General features: G+C 37.3%; 2 protein-coding genes across 3 annotated transcripts in view; one reads left to right on the forward strand and one right to left on the reverse strand.

Annotated features, from left to right (window-relative positions):
• TTC37 (tetratricopeptide repeat domain 37) overlaps positions 1-20585 on the reverse strand; it is a 164228-nt gene that overhangs the window by 103401 nt on the left and 40242 nt on the right. The window lies entirely within an intron of this gene.
• ARSK (arylsulfatase family member K) overlaps positions 1-20585 on the forward strand; it is a 46766-nt gene that overhangs the window by 18319 nt on the left and 7862 nt on the right. Inside the window, exons 4-6 of one of the 2 annotated variants that reach the window (XM_036846130.1) lie at positions 10855-11137; positions 14258-14429; positions 16364-16588. In XM_036846130.1, the coding sequence (XP_036702025.1) occupies positions 10855-11137; positions 14258-14429; positions 16364-16588 (680 nt within the window). The remainder of the gene's footprint in view (positions 1-10854; positions 11138-14257; positions 14430-16363; positions 16589-20585) is intronic. The other variant, XM_036846129.1, reaches the window with a different exon arrangement.

The raw sequence follows: 20585 nt of genomic DNA on the forward strand, positions 1-20585 counted from the left end.
CTTCTTGTCCCCTTGGCCTCCAGACCAGAAGCACAGGCTTCCTAACTAGAACCAAAGTGACCAAGAGGGAGCAACAGAGCTAGAACAGCAACCGTGGGGTCCCTTCCAGTTCTGCAGCCTAATGAATAAGTCTGTGTTTATCTCATCCATATCTACTATTATTTTATAATCTAAGGCCATGCGTGCCTTTGGATCAGTTTTCTCCGTACTAAGGAGGAGTTTATTTTATTCTTTTCCTTGTAATGGAGAAAGACATCCATTTCTTTGGTCATTTTAGAAGCTTTTTTAGAACCCCACACATACATACCTTATTATTTTTAATGAAATTCAGTATCTAAAACAGCTTGCATTATTCTGAGTACATTCTCAGAATGACTTCTGAGAGTGAAAAAGCCTGCTGTTGTTTTTGTTTTATTTTTATTATTCCAGAACCCTTGTTTCTGATGATTAGCAAATTCTTGGCTGAAGCAGCCACTGGGGCTATCTTCAGAATGCTGTCTACCATAACTCCTACATCAATTTCTTGAAACGCCAGTGATAGCTCTGAGTCTACAATCTCATTACAATTCTTGGATTTTTTTTCCATTCAATTACTAAAGTTTAAGGTACTATGTTTAGCTGCCCATAATGAAGTGTATCTCCTCCTCTTGCCAGTGCTAGCCATTCGTGGAAGTTTATTCAAATCTACTTTGAGAAGAGCCTAAAGATATCTAATAATGTGGAGATTTCACTTTTTAATTTAATTTAACATTAGCATTAGCCAGATGTGACCTAGCTAAAGTGACTTATGGTTCAAAAGAGGAGGTTTAAAAAAAAGTCTAGGGCTTCCCTGGTGGCGCAGTGGTTGAGAATCTGCCTGCCAATGCAGGGGACACGGGTTCGAGCCCTGGTCTGGGAGGATCCCACATGCCGCGGAGCAACTGGGCCCCTGAGCCACAATTGCTGAGCCTGCGCGTCTGGAGCCTGTGCTCTGCAACAAGAGTGGCCGCGATAGTGAGAGGCCCGCGCACCGCGAAGAAGAGTGGCCCCCGCTCGCCACAACTAGAGAAAGCCCTTGCACAGAAACGAAGACCCAACACAGCCAAAAATAAAAAAAAAAAAAGTCTAGAAAAATTACAGTATAGGGAAAAATATAGTGAGTTCTGTTTAAAGGAGGAAACAAACACATCCAGATTTTTTTTTCAAGGGGTGGGAGAAAAGGCTGTAAAGTACTATATTTTATCTATTCTAAGGTGCACATTTTTTTTTCACAATTTAACATCTCTGTAATTGTAATGCCTCTTAAAATTGACAATCACAAAATTCTGTTATAGTCTTCTTGGCAATATTTTTTCTTAATAGTGTATATTTTTCAAAAAAGTACATTTTACATTAATAGCATTTTAGATTTGATAAACTCTTTACTTGCAAAAACAATCTTCAAACTGAAATTCCTGTAATGTATGTTTTAGTCTGAGATCATTTATAGCCTCATTTGACTAAAATGTTTTTTCCTCAGAATTCTCATTGTTATACCCAGTACTTTCTTTTTTGTATACGAAAGCTCCTATTAGAATCCAGTCTTTTCAAGCTCTGAAAGTATGCCTTTGTAAGTCCAAATCCTTCCCCTGACACCTCTTACAGACTCTTAAAAGTACCTTTTGCACTAGAGAAAATGTCGATCCTATTTTGTGATAGTATTGTAAAGTTACCTGTAGGTATCAAGCATCAGAAGAAGTGGAGGATTATGACAGCAAAACTGTCTCAGAATATCTACACAAAGTTGCTGGATCCCCCAAAGTTTAGCACCTATTTCTATTTTTAGCTTGACTGTTGTTTCTATGAATTGGGGTTTTTTTTTAGCAGTTTTGGATATATTTTTTGGTAGATGCAAAGATAAAGATACTGATCCACATAAAAGCATAAAACTATGAACTTTTTTGCCTTTTTTGAATGATAGTTTTGTGCCGACACTTTACCATACCTTTAACCAAAATGACAAGATTTCTAAGGTAGTATTAGTGTTAGAAACTACCCACTAAGATCCTGGGTTACCGGGTTACACTCTACTGAGTCCTGAGCAAGAAATGAAAAACACAAAAACAAAAACACCTTAGATAACTCATAGAGTCAACAAGGCTGGAGACCTACATTCAGAAAACAGGAATGGAGTAAGGCTCCAGGTCTGAGAGCACACTAAAGTTATGCTATAGAAACAGGCTGGCCAGGACACTGCTGCTGGTGGCACTGCTGCCTCATTCATCTCCAGATGATCCTATGTCTTTGTGTCACTCCCTCAAGATTCAGAATCCCAGGACCTAAGTATCAAATGGGCAAGCCTAGGTCAGTAGCCTACTCCCCAGCTGCCTGAGGTCATAGGGAGAGGGCTTAACACTCATGCTTCAGCTTCTGTAGTGGGCAATGGCATTTCCCCTCTCATTAAAACCCACACAAAGCATTGCAGCACTATTTACAACAGCCAGGACATGGAACCAACCTAAATGTCCAACAACATAAGAATGGATAAGGAAGATCTGGCACATATTTACAATGGAATATTACTCAGCCATAAAAAGAAACGAAATTGAGTTATTTGTAGTGAGGTGGATGGACCTAGAGTCTGTCATACAGAGTGAAGTAAGTCAGCAAGAGAAAAACAAATACCGTATGCTAACACATATATATGGAATCTAAAAAAAAAAAAAAATAGTACTGATGAACCTAGTTGCAGAGCAGGAATAAAGGGGTACACATAGAAAATGGACTTGAGGACGTGGGGTGGGAGGGCGAAGCTGCGGCAAAGTGAGAGTAGCATCGACATATATACACTACTGAATGTAAAATAGTTGGCTGGTGGGAAGCAGCAGCATGGCACAGGGAGATCGGCTTGGTGCTTTGCAATGACCTAGAAGGGTGGGATAGGGAGGATGGGAGGGAGGCTCAAGAGGGAGGGGATATGGGGACATGTGTACGCATATAGCTGTTTCACTTTGTTGTGCAACAGAAACTAACACAGTATTGTGAAGCAATTATACTCCAATAAAGATTAAAAAAAAAAAAAAGGCACAAAGGGAAATTCCGCCTCCTCTCCCCGCTCCCCCCACCAAAGGCAAGTGGTTTGGAAAACATGTCATATCCACAACTTGGCTGTCTTAGTTGCACCATGTCCAGTAACTCACTGAGCTAACTTGCCAAGTTTTAGTTACCTAAGAGATTTTAAATAATTCACACATGTCATTCATACCCCCATTACCATGAAAGTTAACCAGTTTAAATGAATTTCTTTGATCAAAGTGACCTAGAGAATAATGATATCTATCATTATTAGGCTCTTACTACCTACTAGGCACTGCATTAGGTTTAAGATAAAATATTTCCAAAAAGTCACTATGTATCTTCGTAGGCTTGGTAAAGTCATATATTCAGAAACATACATTGAATACTTAATATCTATTAGCAGGTAAAGGAACAATTTGCAGATTTATCAAAAGATTAATTATGCAGTGAAAAGGAATTTGGATTATCCGTCTAAGAACAGAGGCTGTACTTATACTAATCTCAGGAGATGGAACTGGGAATAATTCTGATTCTTTTATTTTTTTATTTTTTTTATTATTTTATTTATTTTTGGCTGTGTTGGGTCTTTGTTGCTGTCCGCGGGCTTTCTGTAATTGCGGCGAGTGGGGGCTACTCTTTGTTGCGGTGCACGGGCCTCTCACTGCGGTGGCTTCTCTTGTTGCGGAGCACGGGCCTCAGTAGTTGTGGCTCGTGGGCTCTAGAGCGCAGGCTCAGTAGTTGTGGCTCGCAAGCCTAGTTGCTCTGCGGCATGTGGGATCTTCCCGGACCAGGGTTCAAACCCATGTCCCCTACATTGGCAGGTGGATTCCCAACCACTGCCCCAGCAGGAAAGCCCAATAATTCTGATTCTAATACAACTTTAAGGACCTCACTTGCAGGAGTTAGGAGAACTTTATCCTGGTTCTCTGTCATTAACATAATTTATGACTTGTTTGTCTCCTCTCTGGGTCTTTTCTCAGCTACATCATTTCCAACTAGAACTTTGACCTGCATGACGCTTTTTGACTCACGCTCCATCTTCTTTTAGTGACTTTCTCTACCTCATAGCTGCATTCTAGGTAATTGCCAGTTACCTGTTTTTCCTTTCCAAATTCAAATTCTGTAAACAAGGATGATAGGCCCAACACATATTTCATCCCAGACTCCATCATAATCACTGACCAGGTTAAGGACCCAAGGATCTGGTCCTTAGGTCGGGTGCCCACCCCTGGCCAGTGGACAGGATAGGAGAAGAGTTAAATCCTACACAGTGTGGTCATCTGGGTCACCTCTTCGGCAAGGGCTGTGGACATGGTAACATATTCAATGCAGTGACTATTTGGTTAATTACTAATGAAAGATTTACTGGGGGATAATCCACCCACTTTATCTTTCAGATATAATGACATTTTGTCCAGGTTGTATTTTCTGTATAATACTGAAAAGCAAAAGCTTACAAAAAATTTTAAATGTTAGAGTTGCTTAAGTTGATATATTAATTACTTTAAAAGTGTAAGGGGCTTCCCTGGTGGCGCAGTGGTTGAGAATCTGCCTGCCAATGCAGGGGACACGGGTTCAAGCCCTGGTCCGGGAAGATCCCACATGCCACAGAGCAACTGGGCCCGTGAGCCACGACTACTGAGCCTGCGCGTCTGGAGCCTGTGCTCCGCAACAAGAGAGGCCGCGACAGTGAGAGGCCCGCGCACCGCGATGAAGAGTGGCCCCCACTTGCCGCAACTAGAGAAAGCCCTTGCACAGAAACGAAGACCCAACACAGCCAAAAATTAATAAATTAATAAATTAAAAAAAAAACAAAAAAACAAAACAAAACAAAAAAAGTGTAAGAAGAATCTTCCCCTTATGTGATGTAAAAGAAGTCAATGTGATCTAAACCATTAGAGTTATAATCATAACCAAACTATTTCATCACAATTGCTTTTTCCGCAAGGTAGCAAATGGGCCTTTATTTCTTTTTTTATTTTTTAATTTTTTAAACATATTTCCATTTTTTATTTTTTTTTTAATTTTATTTATTTATGGCTGTGTTGGGTCTTCGTTTCTGTGCGAGGGCTTTCTCTAGTTGCGGCAAGTGGGGGCCACTCTTCATCGCGGTGCGCGGGCCTCTCACTATCGCGGCCTCTCTTGTTGCGGAGCACAGGCTCCAGACGCGCAGGCTCAGCAATTGTGGCTCACGGGCCTAGTTGCGCCGCGGCATGTGGGATCCTCCCAGACCAGGGCTCGAACCCGTGTCCCCCGCATTGGCAGGCAGATTCTCAACCACTGCGCCACCAGGGAAGCCCCTGGGCCTTTATTTTTTTAAAGTATAGTAGTAGAAGGAGTTTATGCCTGAGTGCATATGAGGAGGTAGTATCATTTTGGTAGCTAAGGGAGTCACCTCAAGTTCAGCCTAGCACAATGCCTTGTTCATGGTAGACATTCAATAACTCTCTCTTGAATTAAATCAAAAAGCCTGCCTTTACTTAAAACCAAACTGCAGCAAATACTCTGTTAAGGGCTACAGTCACTGTCACCTAGAACTCAAAGTTTTAAATATTGATGTTCCAACAGCGATGAATTCACTAGCAGGCTAGGAAATGGCTAAGTGGGAGTTCATAACCTGAAGTCCATGAAACCCCTGAGTACCCCCACACACACTCATGCAAAACAAACCTTTTGTTTGAAATTTATTTACTATTATATAATTTTATAATATATAATTGCATAAATATATTTACGATAAATATATAATAAAATATAAGACACAGAATGAATAACTATTGTTATTCATTCAATTAAAACAGACTTTTTGTGAGTGATTATATATGTAAAGATAGATGACAGCCTTGTGAGTCCCTTAAAAAATAGTGTGTTTCTCAGCTTTGAGAGAAGAACATTTAATGGGAATGAATATGGATTCCATTTTCTCTTACCGAATTTATCAGGCTGATAGTGAAATTTGCAAGGGCATGATTCAGAACTGTAATTTTTCCATGCAAGAGACTTATCTGAGACACATTAGCTGTTAAAGTCCCATTGAGAACAATGATTCTTTGTGTGAGAGAAAGGGGATCCATCTGCACATAACTCTTAAAGTCTGAGATAGTTGAATTATTTAGTAATCTTAGGAAGCTGAAGGTTTAAGTCGAGGCTCCTAATTCATTTTGAAAGAAAACTGTTATGTTCTCATCAATTTTAATGTATGATACTTTTTCAAATGTTATTGTCCCTATGTAAATTCACCTGGTGCTACCTGTAAGCTGACTGTCTCCAATACTGCAGCAGTGCAGTTTGGCACATTGGCACCAAAAACCCACACAGCAATGGCATAGATACAAATTTATGCAATAATTAGTTGCTAATATGTTAGTTTTATATGCCATTCATATTAGGAGGAGATTTTGCTTTTAAAAACAATAAAATTGCTGATTGCTGGATAGTGCATTTAGCCATCACCTTGTTTTCTGGAATCGATCCAAGGTAGAATAATTCTCCTCTTCATGGGCTACTGTGGAAGCTATTTTAATGATCTTCTCTAAAAATTGAGGCTTTTTTGCATAAAAATTCTTACACTGTTATGTGGAGCGGTGCATCTCAAAATGTAATATGCATGCAGATCACCTGGGCGTCTTATTAAATGCCCTTTCCAATTCAGTGGGTCTGGGATGGGGCTCTAGATTCTGCATATTTAACAAGCTCTCAGGTGATGCTAATGCTGCTTGAAATAGCAAAGATATAAGGAACTGGACCTCAGAGGGAGGTAAGACAAGGAATAGCCAATTGTGAATGCCTTTATCAGAAACATGTGGTTACTTCTGTGTCCCTTTGAGAAGAGAAGCCTCTCTTACCTTTCTACAAAGAGGTAAAGTAAACCTTGGACGACTTAGGAGGGGCACTTAGTATATATGCACAAAATGACACATTGAATCCTAAGTTTATAGAGAACAATTTCCTTTGAGATAGGTGTACTCCACATCCAAGCTCCCACCTGAGGCTTCGTTACAGTGGTCTCCACCACTGTACACTCATGAGAGCATGAGAGTGAAAAAGGCAAAAAATGATGTCTTACTATCTTTATGACAATAGTTTTGACCTTGTGGACCTCCTGAAAGCCTCTCGGGGACCTCCCAGAGATCCCTGAGCCACACTTTGAGAAATGCTGGCATATAGGAAACTATACAGTGTATGTTTGTGTCTATTTGCAAGTAACAGGGTAAATTTATAATGAGAGGAGCCAATGAATCAAAGTATCTAAACCACAGGTAGTTTTGGTTCCTCCCCATTAATACAAGCCCTTGTTTATTGTCCTGATTGAAACCGTACTCTTAATATTTCAGACAAAGTACATAGAAATGGAATGGAAAGAAATTTATTCAAAATACTCCTGTGACCAACTAATTAGAAAGTTTATATTTGGAGGAGTTTATATATATTGGTGGGTAGGGGATAGGGGGAGACAACACTGAATAGTAATACAAAGTAGGTCTAAGCACATGGTCAAAAGATAATGTTTCCTGGTGCCGGTTAAAAAGGGATGGAGACATTGGTTGTTTAGTAGAGAGAATTATAATTTTAAGTTATCTTTCTGTCACAGTAATTGTCATTGACTATGAGGTTGCATAGTCACATTCTCTTTCCCTATTTTCCTCATTTGTGTTACCGGCCAGGAGAAATTTGGGCTGGGAAAAGGGACTTTGAGCCGAGAATTGCAGCTCCTGGAGCACCTACTGCTTATACTGCGTACACTTAACAATAGCCCAGGAGGATTGGGTTGGCCCAGGGAGTAGTGACAGTAGAACAGAGAATCATCATTGATTATAACTATTAATATGTATTGAATATCTAAAAAGTGCTAAATGTTTTTAAGTTATAAAGAAGTAAATTGTTATTTTACACTTAGGCACAATGCTTGAACATGGGTCAGCTAACCAAAGTATTACCCTCTTGATCAGCTAGCTAACTCAAGATTCTTGGGATAGCCAGAAAGAGTTAAAAGGGAAAATTATGAGAGGGACCTTTACCTTCAACCATAATCCTGTCTCTGCTGCCCTAGTAATGCTGAAAGCATTTGTTATACTCTACTTCACTACCAGCAGTTATAGGAATCATGCCAAAAGCCCACACACTCAGGAATAGACAAAAGAAGATGCCACTAAGAAAGAAGGGTAAATCACATGTTATTTAGTAAGAGGGCAAAAGTGAAACTAAGTTTGAAATTAGCCATAATGGTAAGACCAGGCCAAAATTAAGTTGATTTGAGCCTTTTTATCCTTAAGGGAACCAACCTGGGCTAAAAGAATCTCCAAAACAAAGAATTAAAAAAAAAAAAAAGGAAAGGGGCATAACCTTGCCGGAAAGATTAAATGAAATCACACTTACTCATTGCTGTGGCAAAAGATGGTAATCTGGGTTCAATAGAGCCATCTTTCAAGGCAAGATCTTTCCTTGAGATGTTCTAGACTCACTCATGACTGCATTGTAAGGTCAACTGAGTAGTTTGGTTAGCACAGTCAGAACAATAGTCTATACCTGAGTTAATCCAAAGCCTGGTAAAGGCTCTGATCACCAATTAGGGTTTCTGCACCCAATTCCATTGTGTGGGGTGGTTTCCACACACTACCAACTCTCTGGACACCAACTGGATGTCCTACAATTCAACTCAACTCCACAGGTTAAGGGCTCAGTCCTACAAGACTGCCCTCACTCCCCCACTTCAGATGCAAATCACAAGTCCAGATTGTAACCTATGATTCTGACCGACCAGCTATAAAATCAGAGGGTCCCATGACCTCTTCCCTTGGGTTCAATTAATTTGCTAGAGTGGCTCACAGAACTCAGTGAAACATTTCACTTACTAGACTACCAGTTTATTATAAAAGGCTATAACTCAGGAACAGCCAAATGGAAGAGATGCATGGGGAAAGGGCATGATGCTTCCATACCCTCACCTAAGGTGGTGCCACTCTCCCACCCCTCCCCAGTCAGCTCCTTTTCTGGGTTTTATAGAGGCTTCATTACGCAGGCATAATTGATTAAATCATTGACCACTGGTGATTGAACTCAATTTCCATTCCCTCTCCAGCCTCCTCCCTCCCCGGAGACCAGTGGGGTGGGACTAAAAGTTTCAGCCCTCTAATCTCTCCTTTGGTTCTGGCAACCAGCCCAAAAGTAACCTCATTAACATAACAAAAGACACCTTTGTGTCTTTCACTTAGAAAATCTGAGGATTTTAGGAACTCAGGACCAGAATCAGGGAAGAAGCCCAAATGTATATTTTTTATTATAAATCAGAATATCACACCGGACAACTAGTTAGGTTGTATTACAAGCTTTCTTGTAATTTTCTTGCTTCCTGCAATAATTTCTCAGCCATATTTTCCCACGTAACACTTCTTTGTTGAAAAGAAAGCATTTTGGTTCCTAAACATCCTGTGTGAATCTCTATTTCTGCTTATCACAAAATCCTAGAGCTCTACCGCAAGTACTGCTGGTGTGATAAACCCCTAGCATCTCACTCCTCTGCAGTAGCTCTGATAATAGCCACATGTAGTTCTCTCATTCAGCAGTGACTTAAGCAAAATTTACATTGTTTGGTAGTATGATAAATTTTACAAAACTTACGATTTTAGGATTTTCTATTTGCTAGATAGAATTAATTAAAATCTGTTAGATGCAATTCTGCTGAGATTCTAGTTTTCATTGTTTTTATCAAAATATATTGAATATCTACTATGAAAAATTATATTTTTATTATGGTTGCTTAAATTTATTTACCTGTTTTCAAAAGGCAGATAAAAGTTCTACTTAGTTCATCTATAAGCCATTAGTCATTTTGTGTGGTTTGAAACTTCCCTTATATGGAGTATTATGTTTTAATATAAAATAGTCTTTATTTTCACGTGGGTATCTGAACTTTTAAAGCTCTTTTCTTAATTGATAGGGCACTTCAGAGGTGTTTGCCTCAACCAAAACACAAAAACAGTCTTCTTAGAAATGTCCAAGGGTTCTTCCTAAACAATTATGCCAACTGAAAATACTTACATAATATGGGGATATATGTATATGTATAGCTGATTCACTTTGTTATACATCAGAAACTAACACAACATTGTAAAGCAATTATACTCCAATAAAGATGTTAAAAAAAATACATACATTCATTGAGAAAAACTAGTAGTACTACTACATACTTATGAAGCAGTTAGATAAAATATTTAGAGAAATTTAATTGATCAAATCATTTAGCTTTTAAATTACCAGCTAAGAAAATATATCTAGAAATTTGCATCACCATTAGCTTAGCTTAAATCATAGTCAAAATTGTTCTTATAATGAGAAAAGATATAGCTGGAAACAATGTAAAACCTGAGACTTCAGAAACACGTAAGGTACACACAGGAGGTAAGATTTTTCTAAATATAAGGACAGTGATAGGAGGAAGTAATTGTAGCTTTGGTTAGAAATACTGTCTCTCTTATTCTGACAGAAAAAAAGACAAAATGCTAAAATTCAAAAGAAATACTAGGAATTTGAAATATTTATTTTACTAAATATTTTATTATGAGAAAAAAGTAACCTTTGTAAATAATCTGTCTTAGTTTTAAAGAACACATAGGTGAATATTTGATTCTTGTTATTTTTTTTCTTGGTTTTTGAATTTGCAATGCTCAGTACCTTAATGAGATCTAGTATAGTCAGTCTGAACATTTACATGACCGGGTCTAAAAATTGTTTTCCATATTGCTCTCTTATATTTATGCTTAGTCAGTTTTTAAAACTTTTTAAATACCTTACAGTATACCTGTCTTTTTGCCCCCTCAGCAATCGTGTGGAAGCCTGGACAAGAGACGTCGCTTTCTTACTCAGACAAGAAGGCCGGCCTATGGTTAACCTTGTCCCTAAAAAGACTAAAGTAAGAGTGATGGAAGGGGACTGGAAGAATACAGATAGAGCAGTAAATTGGTTAAGAAAGGAAGCAGTTAATTACACTCAACCATTTGTTCTGTACTTGGGATTAAATTTGCCACACCCATATCCTTCACCATCTTCAGGAGAAAATTTTGGATCTTCAACATTTCACACATCTCTTTATTGGCTTAAAAAAGTAGGTATACTGTGTGGGCTCAGAAGTAAAAGCTAACATTTTATCTGTATATTATTGGTGGTTGCTCACTGTTTCTTTTATTATCATTTTTAAAGAAAAATTTGAAAATTGCATAGTCACATTAAATCAAACTTGACCAATAACTGGTTGATGACAGAAACTAAAGGGACAATTTTACAAAAATATAATGTGTTAAAACTCAGAACCTACTTCTAAGTTGAATACATTTGCATATAATATGTCTATTAAAAAAAAAACTAAACTAAAAGATACTCTCTTAGGAGTCCAGGCAGTCCTCACTTTGCATGCTTCAGGAGCATAAAAATGACTGTGCAAGCTGAAACTGTATAAAGAGATCTTAATCATCAATTGGGAAAATGACCGTTTTTCTAGAACTCTAAAAACATTTGTCAAAACATTAAAAACTCTTCTTTTGGGTTATAAATGTATAGGGAAATGACAAAATAGTAAAACTAATGTTTATTTAATGCACTGTAATTGAAAACACTAGAAACATTAAGAATTAAAGTGTTTTGATTTTTTTGTAAAAAAAAAAGAATCAAGAATAGTTTGAACAGTGCTTGCCTTCTCATTGTGTAACTTAAGATACAGAGCAAGCATCTTCTCTATGTCTCAAGAAATTGTCATATTCCTTTCTAAGTTTGGATCACCTTCCAACATTTTACCCTTTGCACTTTCAATGTCATAATATTTCTGAGAGTTCCTATAATGTGAAGATTTTTGCTAGTGTCACTTTCTCTAGGACATGTTCATCCTTTTCTTCACAACGACCTTCCTCACTTATATCAATGTTTTCACTAAGTTCCTCTGGCTGTATATCTTGAGTGTATCAAATGGTGGCAGTGTCAGCATTCCCAGGTCAGCTATTTCTTCTATAACTCCAGTTAACATTTGATTCAGGGACTTCCCTGGTGGTCCAGTGGTCAAGACTTTGCATTCCAATGCAGGGTGTGCGGGTTTGATCCCTGGCTGTCAGGGAGCTAAGATCCCACATGCCTTGCGGCCAAGAAACCAAAACATAAAACAGAAGCAATATAATAACAAATTCAATAAAGACTTTTAAAATGGTCCATATCAAAAATCCTTAAAAATTTTTTTGATTCAAATTTTACTTCCAGTGTTATCACTTTTTATTTCTTAACTGTATGTTCATCTTTGTTGATCAATTTCCTCTTTTGAGTATCCATTTTTATATCTCACGGATTTATCACTGGGAGACAAGGAGGCAGCATACCTACACACTTTGCAGTCTGTTTATGTACTAAATAAAAGATGTGCAGTGATCAAACACAGACAAACTTTGAAAGAAATGACATAATTAATCACTGTGTGATACACATATGTAATCTACATCGTGATGTATAGACTAAAGAACTAGCAGCATATGAATGTGAAAGTTTGTACTTTATGCAATAACTCACAGTTAATATACCTGGGTAATGATGACAAATTTATATGATAATAGAGCAGTCAGAGTCAGGCATACAAACTGGAGTCGAGCAGCCATTGAGGATCTGGTCTCAGACACGTCTCTGCACCACTGAAAACCCAAACTTTCGTTGAACTGTACCAGGCCCAGGGACACCACCAGCTGTATTCAGAACAACACCTGCCAGCTGCAGCCTTACGGTCTCAAGGTCTCCCCTTGTAACTATGCAAACATTTCAGACCCCAAACAACCTAAGCATCCTTACTTCTCATCAACTCCAATTATAATTCTTGATAAACAACTCATGTAACTAACTGTGGCCATGCAGCCTTTTGCCTTTATAAGCCTCTCCCATTGTGTAGTCCTATGGAACACTGCAAAGTGCTTCTTGAATCCATGTCTCTTGGGCTTCGGTCCTAACAAACCCCATATAAACACATTTTTATTTCAATCAGGTCTCCATTTCTGAAATTTTGGTAAACAGTAATTAAAATTTGAACCCTGCTGTTGGGGAACTGGTGCTATTTAAATAAGCTGTGGTAACTGATATCCGTGCATACCCGAACCATGCAAAGCGAGGACTGCCTGTGTTTTGAAATGTGTCACCTTAAATCAAATTTAAGTTACTTTAAAACCTCTATCCAGAAACACTGTGTAGTGCACCCTATTTTAAAGGAAACAATGTCAAAGTTTTAGATACTTCATGTCTTCTTAAAAAGTTCCTTATTTACAAAACAGAAGTAGAGTCGCAGATATAGAAAACAAACTTATGGTTACCAGGGGGTAAGTGGGGGAGGGATAAATTGGGAGATTGGGATTGACATATACACACTACTGTATATAAAATAGATAACTAATAAGGACCTACTGTATAGCATAGGGAACTCTACTCAATACTCTGTGATGGCCTATATGGAAAAAGAATCTAAAAAAAGAGTGTATGTATGTATATGTATAACTGATTCACTTTGCTGTACAGCAGAAACTAACAACATTGTAAATCAACTATACTCCAATAAAAATTTTAAAATATAAATAAATTAAATTAAAAGTTCCAACTGACTCTATCTTAAAAAACTTGTCAGGAGTCAGTACTAGCCTAATGAAATGAGTCGAATAATTTAAGTAGATATTTGAGTTTATTAAAGCTACATGACTAGAAGATATGTATGACTTAAGTCTAGTCTTAATGGTTTTCACCAAAACTGTAAGCATTTATATGTATTAACAAGTTGTATTTGTTCTTAACAAACATTTGGCTATCTCACTAGATATTGGCATTTTTACTAGTGAACTACTGGGAAAAAGGAGTCTAGATTCTTAGGTTATTGATTCTGAAGTTTTGAATTGATCACACAACTATATTAAAGTGCTTAGACACTTATGGATTAGAATACTGTCTAATATAGCTCATGCTTTTCATTGACATATATAATCTTTAAAATAATTTCACAACTGTCTTACTATATATACAGATATTGATATATACCTTTTGTTGTTACTGGGAATACTAACAATCTGTTCCTAATTTATGTATTTGATTTACTATTTTCTTTACATAATTCACAACCATGCTTTTCTACTAGCCTAAGTAATTAAACTTTGTCTAGTTTACCATATATTCTTGTTGGAAGGGAGGAATATTACAACTTTGTTTTTCTCCTTTTTAGGTGTCCTATGATGCCATCAAAATCCCAAAGTGGTCACCTCTGTCAGAAATGCACCCTATAGATTATTACTCTTCTTATACCAAAAACTGCACTGGGAAGTTTACAGAAAAAGAAATTAAGGATATTAGAGCATTTTATTACGCTATGTGTGCTGAGACAGATGCTATGCTTGGTAAGTGGTATAATTAAAAAGCAATCACATGAGGAAAAAGTATAATATTTTTCCAACAAACTGTGATTATGCTGGTTGGTGACTTGTATAAACATCCTCAGAAAATTTCTTGCAACAGTTGCTGAGATACTTCAGACTTAGAATTATAAGATTCCTGACACATATAAAAATTGGATAATTTGCATTATTAATAGTAGAATAAAAGTCTTTTCTATCTTAATTACTCATAAATTAACAGATACTTAGATTTGTTCATATATATATAAAAAAAAAGGTCATAGAAAACTATCATCTGTTGGAAACAAAACGTTTTGCTGGATTTAATCAGGAATCAGTATTCAGCCAAACACAGTTAATTATAAGGCAACTTGGGTTCCAGGAGATGAAACAGATGAGATGTAGAACCTTGTGACTTCTCCCAGACATGTAATAAGTGTAAAACAAATCCATTCTCCGTAGGCCATTTAGAGCAAGGCTTAACTAAAGCTGAAATCAGTTTCCCCGTGTACATTGATCCAGAATTATATTGAACTAGGGAGTTAGGATTGTGAAAGGTAAAGGTCTAGGGGGTAGCTGAAGGTGCTGAACTTGCTCAAGGATTAGGCAATGGGAAGCTGTGGGAAAGTTTTAAGCTGGGGTGTGACATGATCAGATATTTTAGAAAGATAGCCACCAGAGTGGTACAAGGGATATTATGAAGGGGAAAGAGGAGTGGAGGCAAGAAAACTAATTAGGAAGCAATTGCAGTTGTCCAGCTGAAAGACCCTGATGCCCTGATGGTCTGAACTCTGTAAATAACTCCTGAGCTGTGGGTCTCAAATCTGACTGGACCTCAGAATCACCTGTGGGTTTTTTTTTTTTTTTTTTTTAATAATACAGACTTCTGTAGGCCAGATTCAGAAACTGCCAAAGTAGAGATGACGCTTCTCTCTGGACTGTGCCTTACTGTGTTCTCTTAATTGCAATGAGGAGGAAGTTTCAGGTCACTTAGAGAGAGGAAGTGGTCAGAGAAATTTTACTGCCCAAGAATATGCCAAATCACGTTCATATACCATCTGTACTGCTTCCAGCTCTTTTTCAAAGGTAGGATTTCCGTAACACTCAGCCAACTTCATGGGCATGATCTGGTGACTGGGAATTTGAGAGAAAGGGTAGCAGGAGGAGTAGTTCTGACCCCTTTTATCACCTCCCGCTGGGCAGGAATTGTGGGTCGATGGTGATAGCAGTCCTTTCATGAGACATGCACAGTGCTGACGTCCAGGCTTGTCTTTCCTTTCTCATTTGAGTCACTGGGGGTAACGTTTTCCCCCATTGTCTGATAGAAACATAGAAAGCAAGCCAGCGAGATCTCCAAATAAAGAAACTTATCCTATGGGTATTGTATTTTCTACTTCCTCTCTCTAGTCCATCCACTGAGAAGCAGGCACATGAATTCTGGCGTAAGTTACTCAAGAACAGTAGATAGGGCTTCCCTGGTGGCTCGGTGGTTAAGAATCCGCCTGCCAATGCAGGGGACACAGTTTGAGCCCTGATCCAGGAAGATCCCACATGCCGTGGGGCAACTAAGCTCGGGCACCACACCTACTGAGCCTGCGCTCTAGAGCCCCGAGCCACAGCTACTGAGCCTGCGTACCTACAGCCAGTGCTCTGCAAGAAGATAAGCCTCCACAATAAGAAGCCCGCGCACCGCAACAAAGAGTAGCCCCCAGTCGCTGCAACTTGAGAAAGCCCACGCACAGCAACGAAGACCCAACACAGCCTAAATAAATACATAAATTTATTAAAAAAAAAAAAAAAAAAGAACAGTAGATAACATTCAGATGTTAAGAAGCATCCTGACAAACTCTTAGAGGGTAGAGTTGTTATGAACTTATTGTGATAGAATAAAACATGAGCTGAAAGCTAATTAAGATTTACCTTGATTTATATTACAGGTGAAATTATTTTGGCTCTTCACCAGTTAGATCTTCTTCAGAAAACTATTGTCATATACACCTCAGACCACGGTGAGCTGGCCATGGAACATCGTCAGTTTTATAAAATGAGTATGTACGAAGCTAGCGCCCATGTCCCACTCTTGATCATGGGACCGGGAATTAAGACCAACCTACAAGTATCAAATGTGGTTTCTCTTGTGGATATTTACCCTACTATGCTTGGTAAGTAATGCAATTCTGTAAATATTTATTTGTAATAATGCTGGAAAATGAATAAGCAAAATAGTCAGAGGCCCTGCTGACTTGTTCATAAACCTTGACCAGCTCATTTAACTGTGAGTCAAATCCATATCTGAAAAATGAGGATAATATTTCTCAGGTTCCTTTGGCCTTCACTTACTCTAGTCATTTTTCCTTCAAAAGATTCACAACCAGGATATGACAATAAAGTAAGCCACATATGACATTCAGGTCTATAACTTTATAGATATGATTTCTGTATCATCTGATTCTCTACCACCACCTACCTAAAATATAAGCATTTCCCTTCTGGATTATTTCATCCACTCTGAAACTACTAATTTTTTTACAATGTTACAAATGTCCCTTAATGTTGATGCTATGAACATATTTCTCCCCAGAATATTTAGATTGTTCTATACTATTTATTTTACTAGCTTCTAATGTCTATTAGCATAACCATAGGTCTAGAACAGCAATATTTGGATATGGGTAGTTAGCAGTTTTTGTTAAAGATACAAGAATAAAGCCATCGTAAATTCAGAAGTTATATAGAACTGTTTCTATCTAATTTAGCAGAGTACTTTAAGTTCAGTAACATTTAAATTCAATAACATCTAAATACTCTGTTTTAAGGCACCATAAATTGCAAAAAGTACCATCAATTTATAAATATATTTTGGTGAAAGAAAAAGCTAACACAGCATAAGTCATATGTGTTTAATATGTATGTATCAAAATGTGAAACAAACATGTATCTGGAAATTAAAGAAATAAGAAAGTCCTTTTATCTCCTTTTTTCTGCTACAAAGTCTTTCCCTTCATTTAACTAAAGACTATTACAGGGCCTTAAATTTCTTTAGTTAATTTAAATCAGTGCCTGGAATTCCCCGGCAGTCCAGTGGTTAGGACTCCGAGCTCTCACTGCCGAGGACCTAGGTTCAATCCCTGGTTGGGGAACTAAGATCCCACAAGATGCGTGGCCAAAAAAAAAAATCAGTGCCCTCCATTTGTCTTTTATTTCACATCTCTTGTATATTTGAGCACACTTCTTTGTTGTTCTTTTGCCTGATGTATATTTTTCATCTCTTCAGTTTCTTACTCATCATTTGCTGGTTCCCCTTTGTCCCAAAGCAATTATCACACAGCCATGTCTCTGCCACTTTCTGGCTCTATCAATTTCCAGGCAATCCCTATTACTTTTCCTCATTTCTGGTTTTTTTTTTTCTTTTTTTTTAAACTTTTTATTTTACATTGGAGTATAGTTGATTAACAATGTTGTGTTAGTTTCCGGTGTACAACAAAGTGATTCAGTTATACATATACATGTATCTATTCTTTTTCAAATTCTTTTCACATTTAGGTTATTATAGAATAAATATTGAGCAGAGTTCCCTGTGCTATACAGTAAGTCCTTGTTGGTTATCCATTTTAAATATAGCAGTGTATACATGTTGATCCCAAACTCCCTAACTATCCCTCCCCTCACCTCATTTCTGTTTTTATAAGAAACGTATGTGCAATTATGTATACTTTAAGTGTCTCTCTTATTATCATCTTTGTAGCTTTATCAGTATATGCTTCTTTTACAGTGGCATTTCTTTACAGTTTCCTCCCTTACTTTTTCCTCATATAGAACTTCCCCTACCCCATTTCCAAATTTGCATAACTTTTTATCCTTGTTCTGCTTTCTTGAGGTACACTGATCAGAACTGCAAAAGATTATTAAAGGTTGGGGTGATCTCAGTTTTCCCTCAATATATTTCATAGTGATATTTGGCATTTTGTTTGTCTTTTTGACTCTAGCAGCTAAATAGTCCAGTATCTGTCTGCAGTGAGTTCTAGTCTATTCCTAGTCATTCTGTCACTTTATATGTTAGTTGATTAATATGCACTGTTTAAATCATTTTTCTTTGAATATTGTTTTATATTTGCCTATAATGCAAGTTTTCTTCTCTACAGTCTTGATACACCATTATCATTACTTGCCATTTCACACATCATAAAAGTTAAAAGTCATCTGCAAACTGGAAGATTTCACAATGCATATATCTTAACAGATTATATAAGAAAATACTAAATAAAGTTGTTTGGAATGAGGGAATTTTCATTTATCCACATAGAGGGACACCTGCCTGTCCCTGCCTAGTTTATGTTACTTGACAATTAGCACTTCTTTAGCCAAACAAAGCATTCCCAGAAACCCCTTTGCATCCCTTCCCTACTCTTCTGGAAATTATGTAGGTTCTCTGAAATTGTAGATTTTTTTCCTATAATTTGTCAATTATTACAATTTTTAAAAACTCATAGTTCTACATAGATTTTTTTGTTTTGTTTTTATCTTTGACTGTTTGGTAATAGAGTCCTTCTGAGTCACATTTCCCAGCAGAACATGTTTTATTAAAAGCATTTTGATCATGTGTTGATTAGACCTGCCCAACTAAAGTAAGTAAAGCCAAAAATCATTGTCTCTCCAGTTCTAAACTGGAAATTAACATTTCAAGGCGTAATGTGTTTCATAACGAACATTTTTATTATGAAAAGGGAAAAGTTACATTTATATGATTGGCGGAGGAGAGTAAAGAGAATATCTATGCATGGATCTTTATATAAAACACTGAAACATCCTATTAACCAGATGTTAACCAGAGATAAGGTAGAAAGAGAATGATGCAAGGGGGATTCAACAAGAACCTTATGCTGGAGCCAGGAAGCAGCACTGTAACATTATTTATCTAAAATTAACCTTTTACAAGTGATAAAGGGTTAATATTAATAGAACTCTCACAAATCTATAAGAGAAAGAGACATACCCTATTAACAAATTGACCAAAATATATAAATAAGCAATTCACAACAGAAGACACACAAATGGCCAAGATATTTTCAGAGCTTCAAACTCAGTAGTCAGAAAAATATTAAAATAAGAAGATACCATTTTTCTTTCACACATAGAGTTTGCAAAGATTTTTAAACAGCAGAAAAGCTTATATTGGAAATAGGCCTTCTCATATTCTGTTGCTGGGAGTATAAACTGGCACAGATTTCCTGGAGGCAAATGTGGCATTACATTCCAATTTACTTAGAAATATGCATACATTTTGACCTAGAAAATTCCAATTTTAGAAATTAACCTATAGATATACAAAAAGATTTATCTCCATGGATATTATTGTATTATTATGTTATATTAAAGAATTAGAAACAGTATGAATATCTAGTAGTGAACTGGGTAAAAGTCAATTTTGTTTTAAAAAGTCAAATGATACATGGAAATGGCTCCCATGTATTATTGAAAAGAAAATGTAGGCTCTAAAACCGTATAAAATTTTTTTGTTTAGTTTTGGTTTGTTGTTTATTGAGATAGGGTATCTATCTAATTTATTGTCCAGATCAGCACATTTTTTAGAGTAAAAGGATACTATTAACAATTACACTAGGGACTTCCCTGGTGGCTCAGGGGTTAAGAATCCACCTGCCAATGCAGGGGACACGGGTTCGAGCCCTGGTCTGGGAAGATCCCACATGCCGTGGAGCAACTAAGCCCTCGAGCCACAACTACTGAGTCCGCGTGCCACAACTACTGAAGCCCGTGCGTCTAGAGCCCGTGCTCCGCAGCAAGAGAAGCCACCACAATGAGAAGCATGCGCACTGCAACAAAGAGTAGCCCGCACGTAGCAACAAAGACCCAACGCGGCCAAAAATAAATAAATAAATAAATAAACTTAAACAAAAAACTCCCAGATATTTATTTAAAAAAAAAAAAACAATTATACCAGGATTAGCATAAACTGAGTTTGTTGCCTTGTTGAACAGCCTTACCAGTCAATAAGGCAAAGATAATTCTGATGGTCTATGCTAAATCTGATGTTTAATTCAACCTTGTAAAATGAAATTACTTAGTGCTAGAAGGGTTTAAAGCTATCAATACTTTTAGTAGTGATTAATAACTCTAAAATTTGACCTGTGTGGCAGTGTA

The sequence above is a fragment of the Balaenoptera musculus genome, chromosome 3 (assembly GCF_009873245.2).
Source record: "Balaenoptera musculus isolate JJ_BM4_2016_0621 chromosome 3, mBalMus1.pri.v3, whole genome shotgun sequence".
Classification (NCBI taxonomy): Eukaryota; Metazoa; Chordata; class Mammalia; order Artiodactyla; family Balaenopteridae; genus Balaenoptera; species Balaenoptera musculus.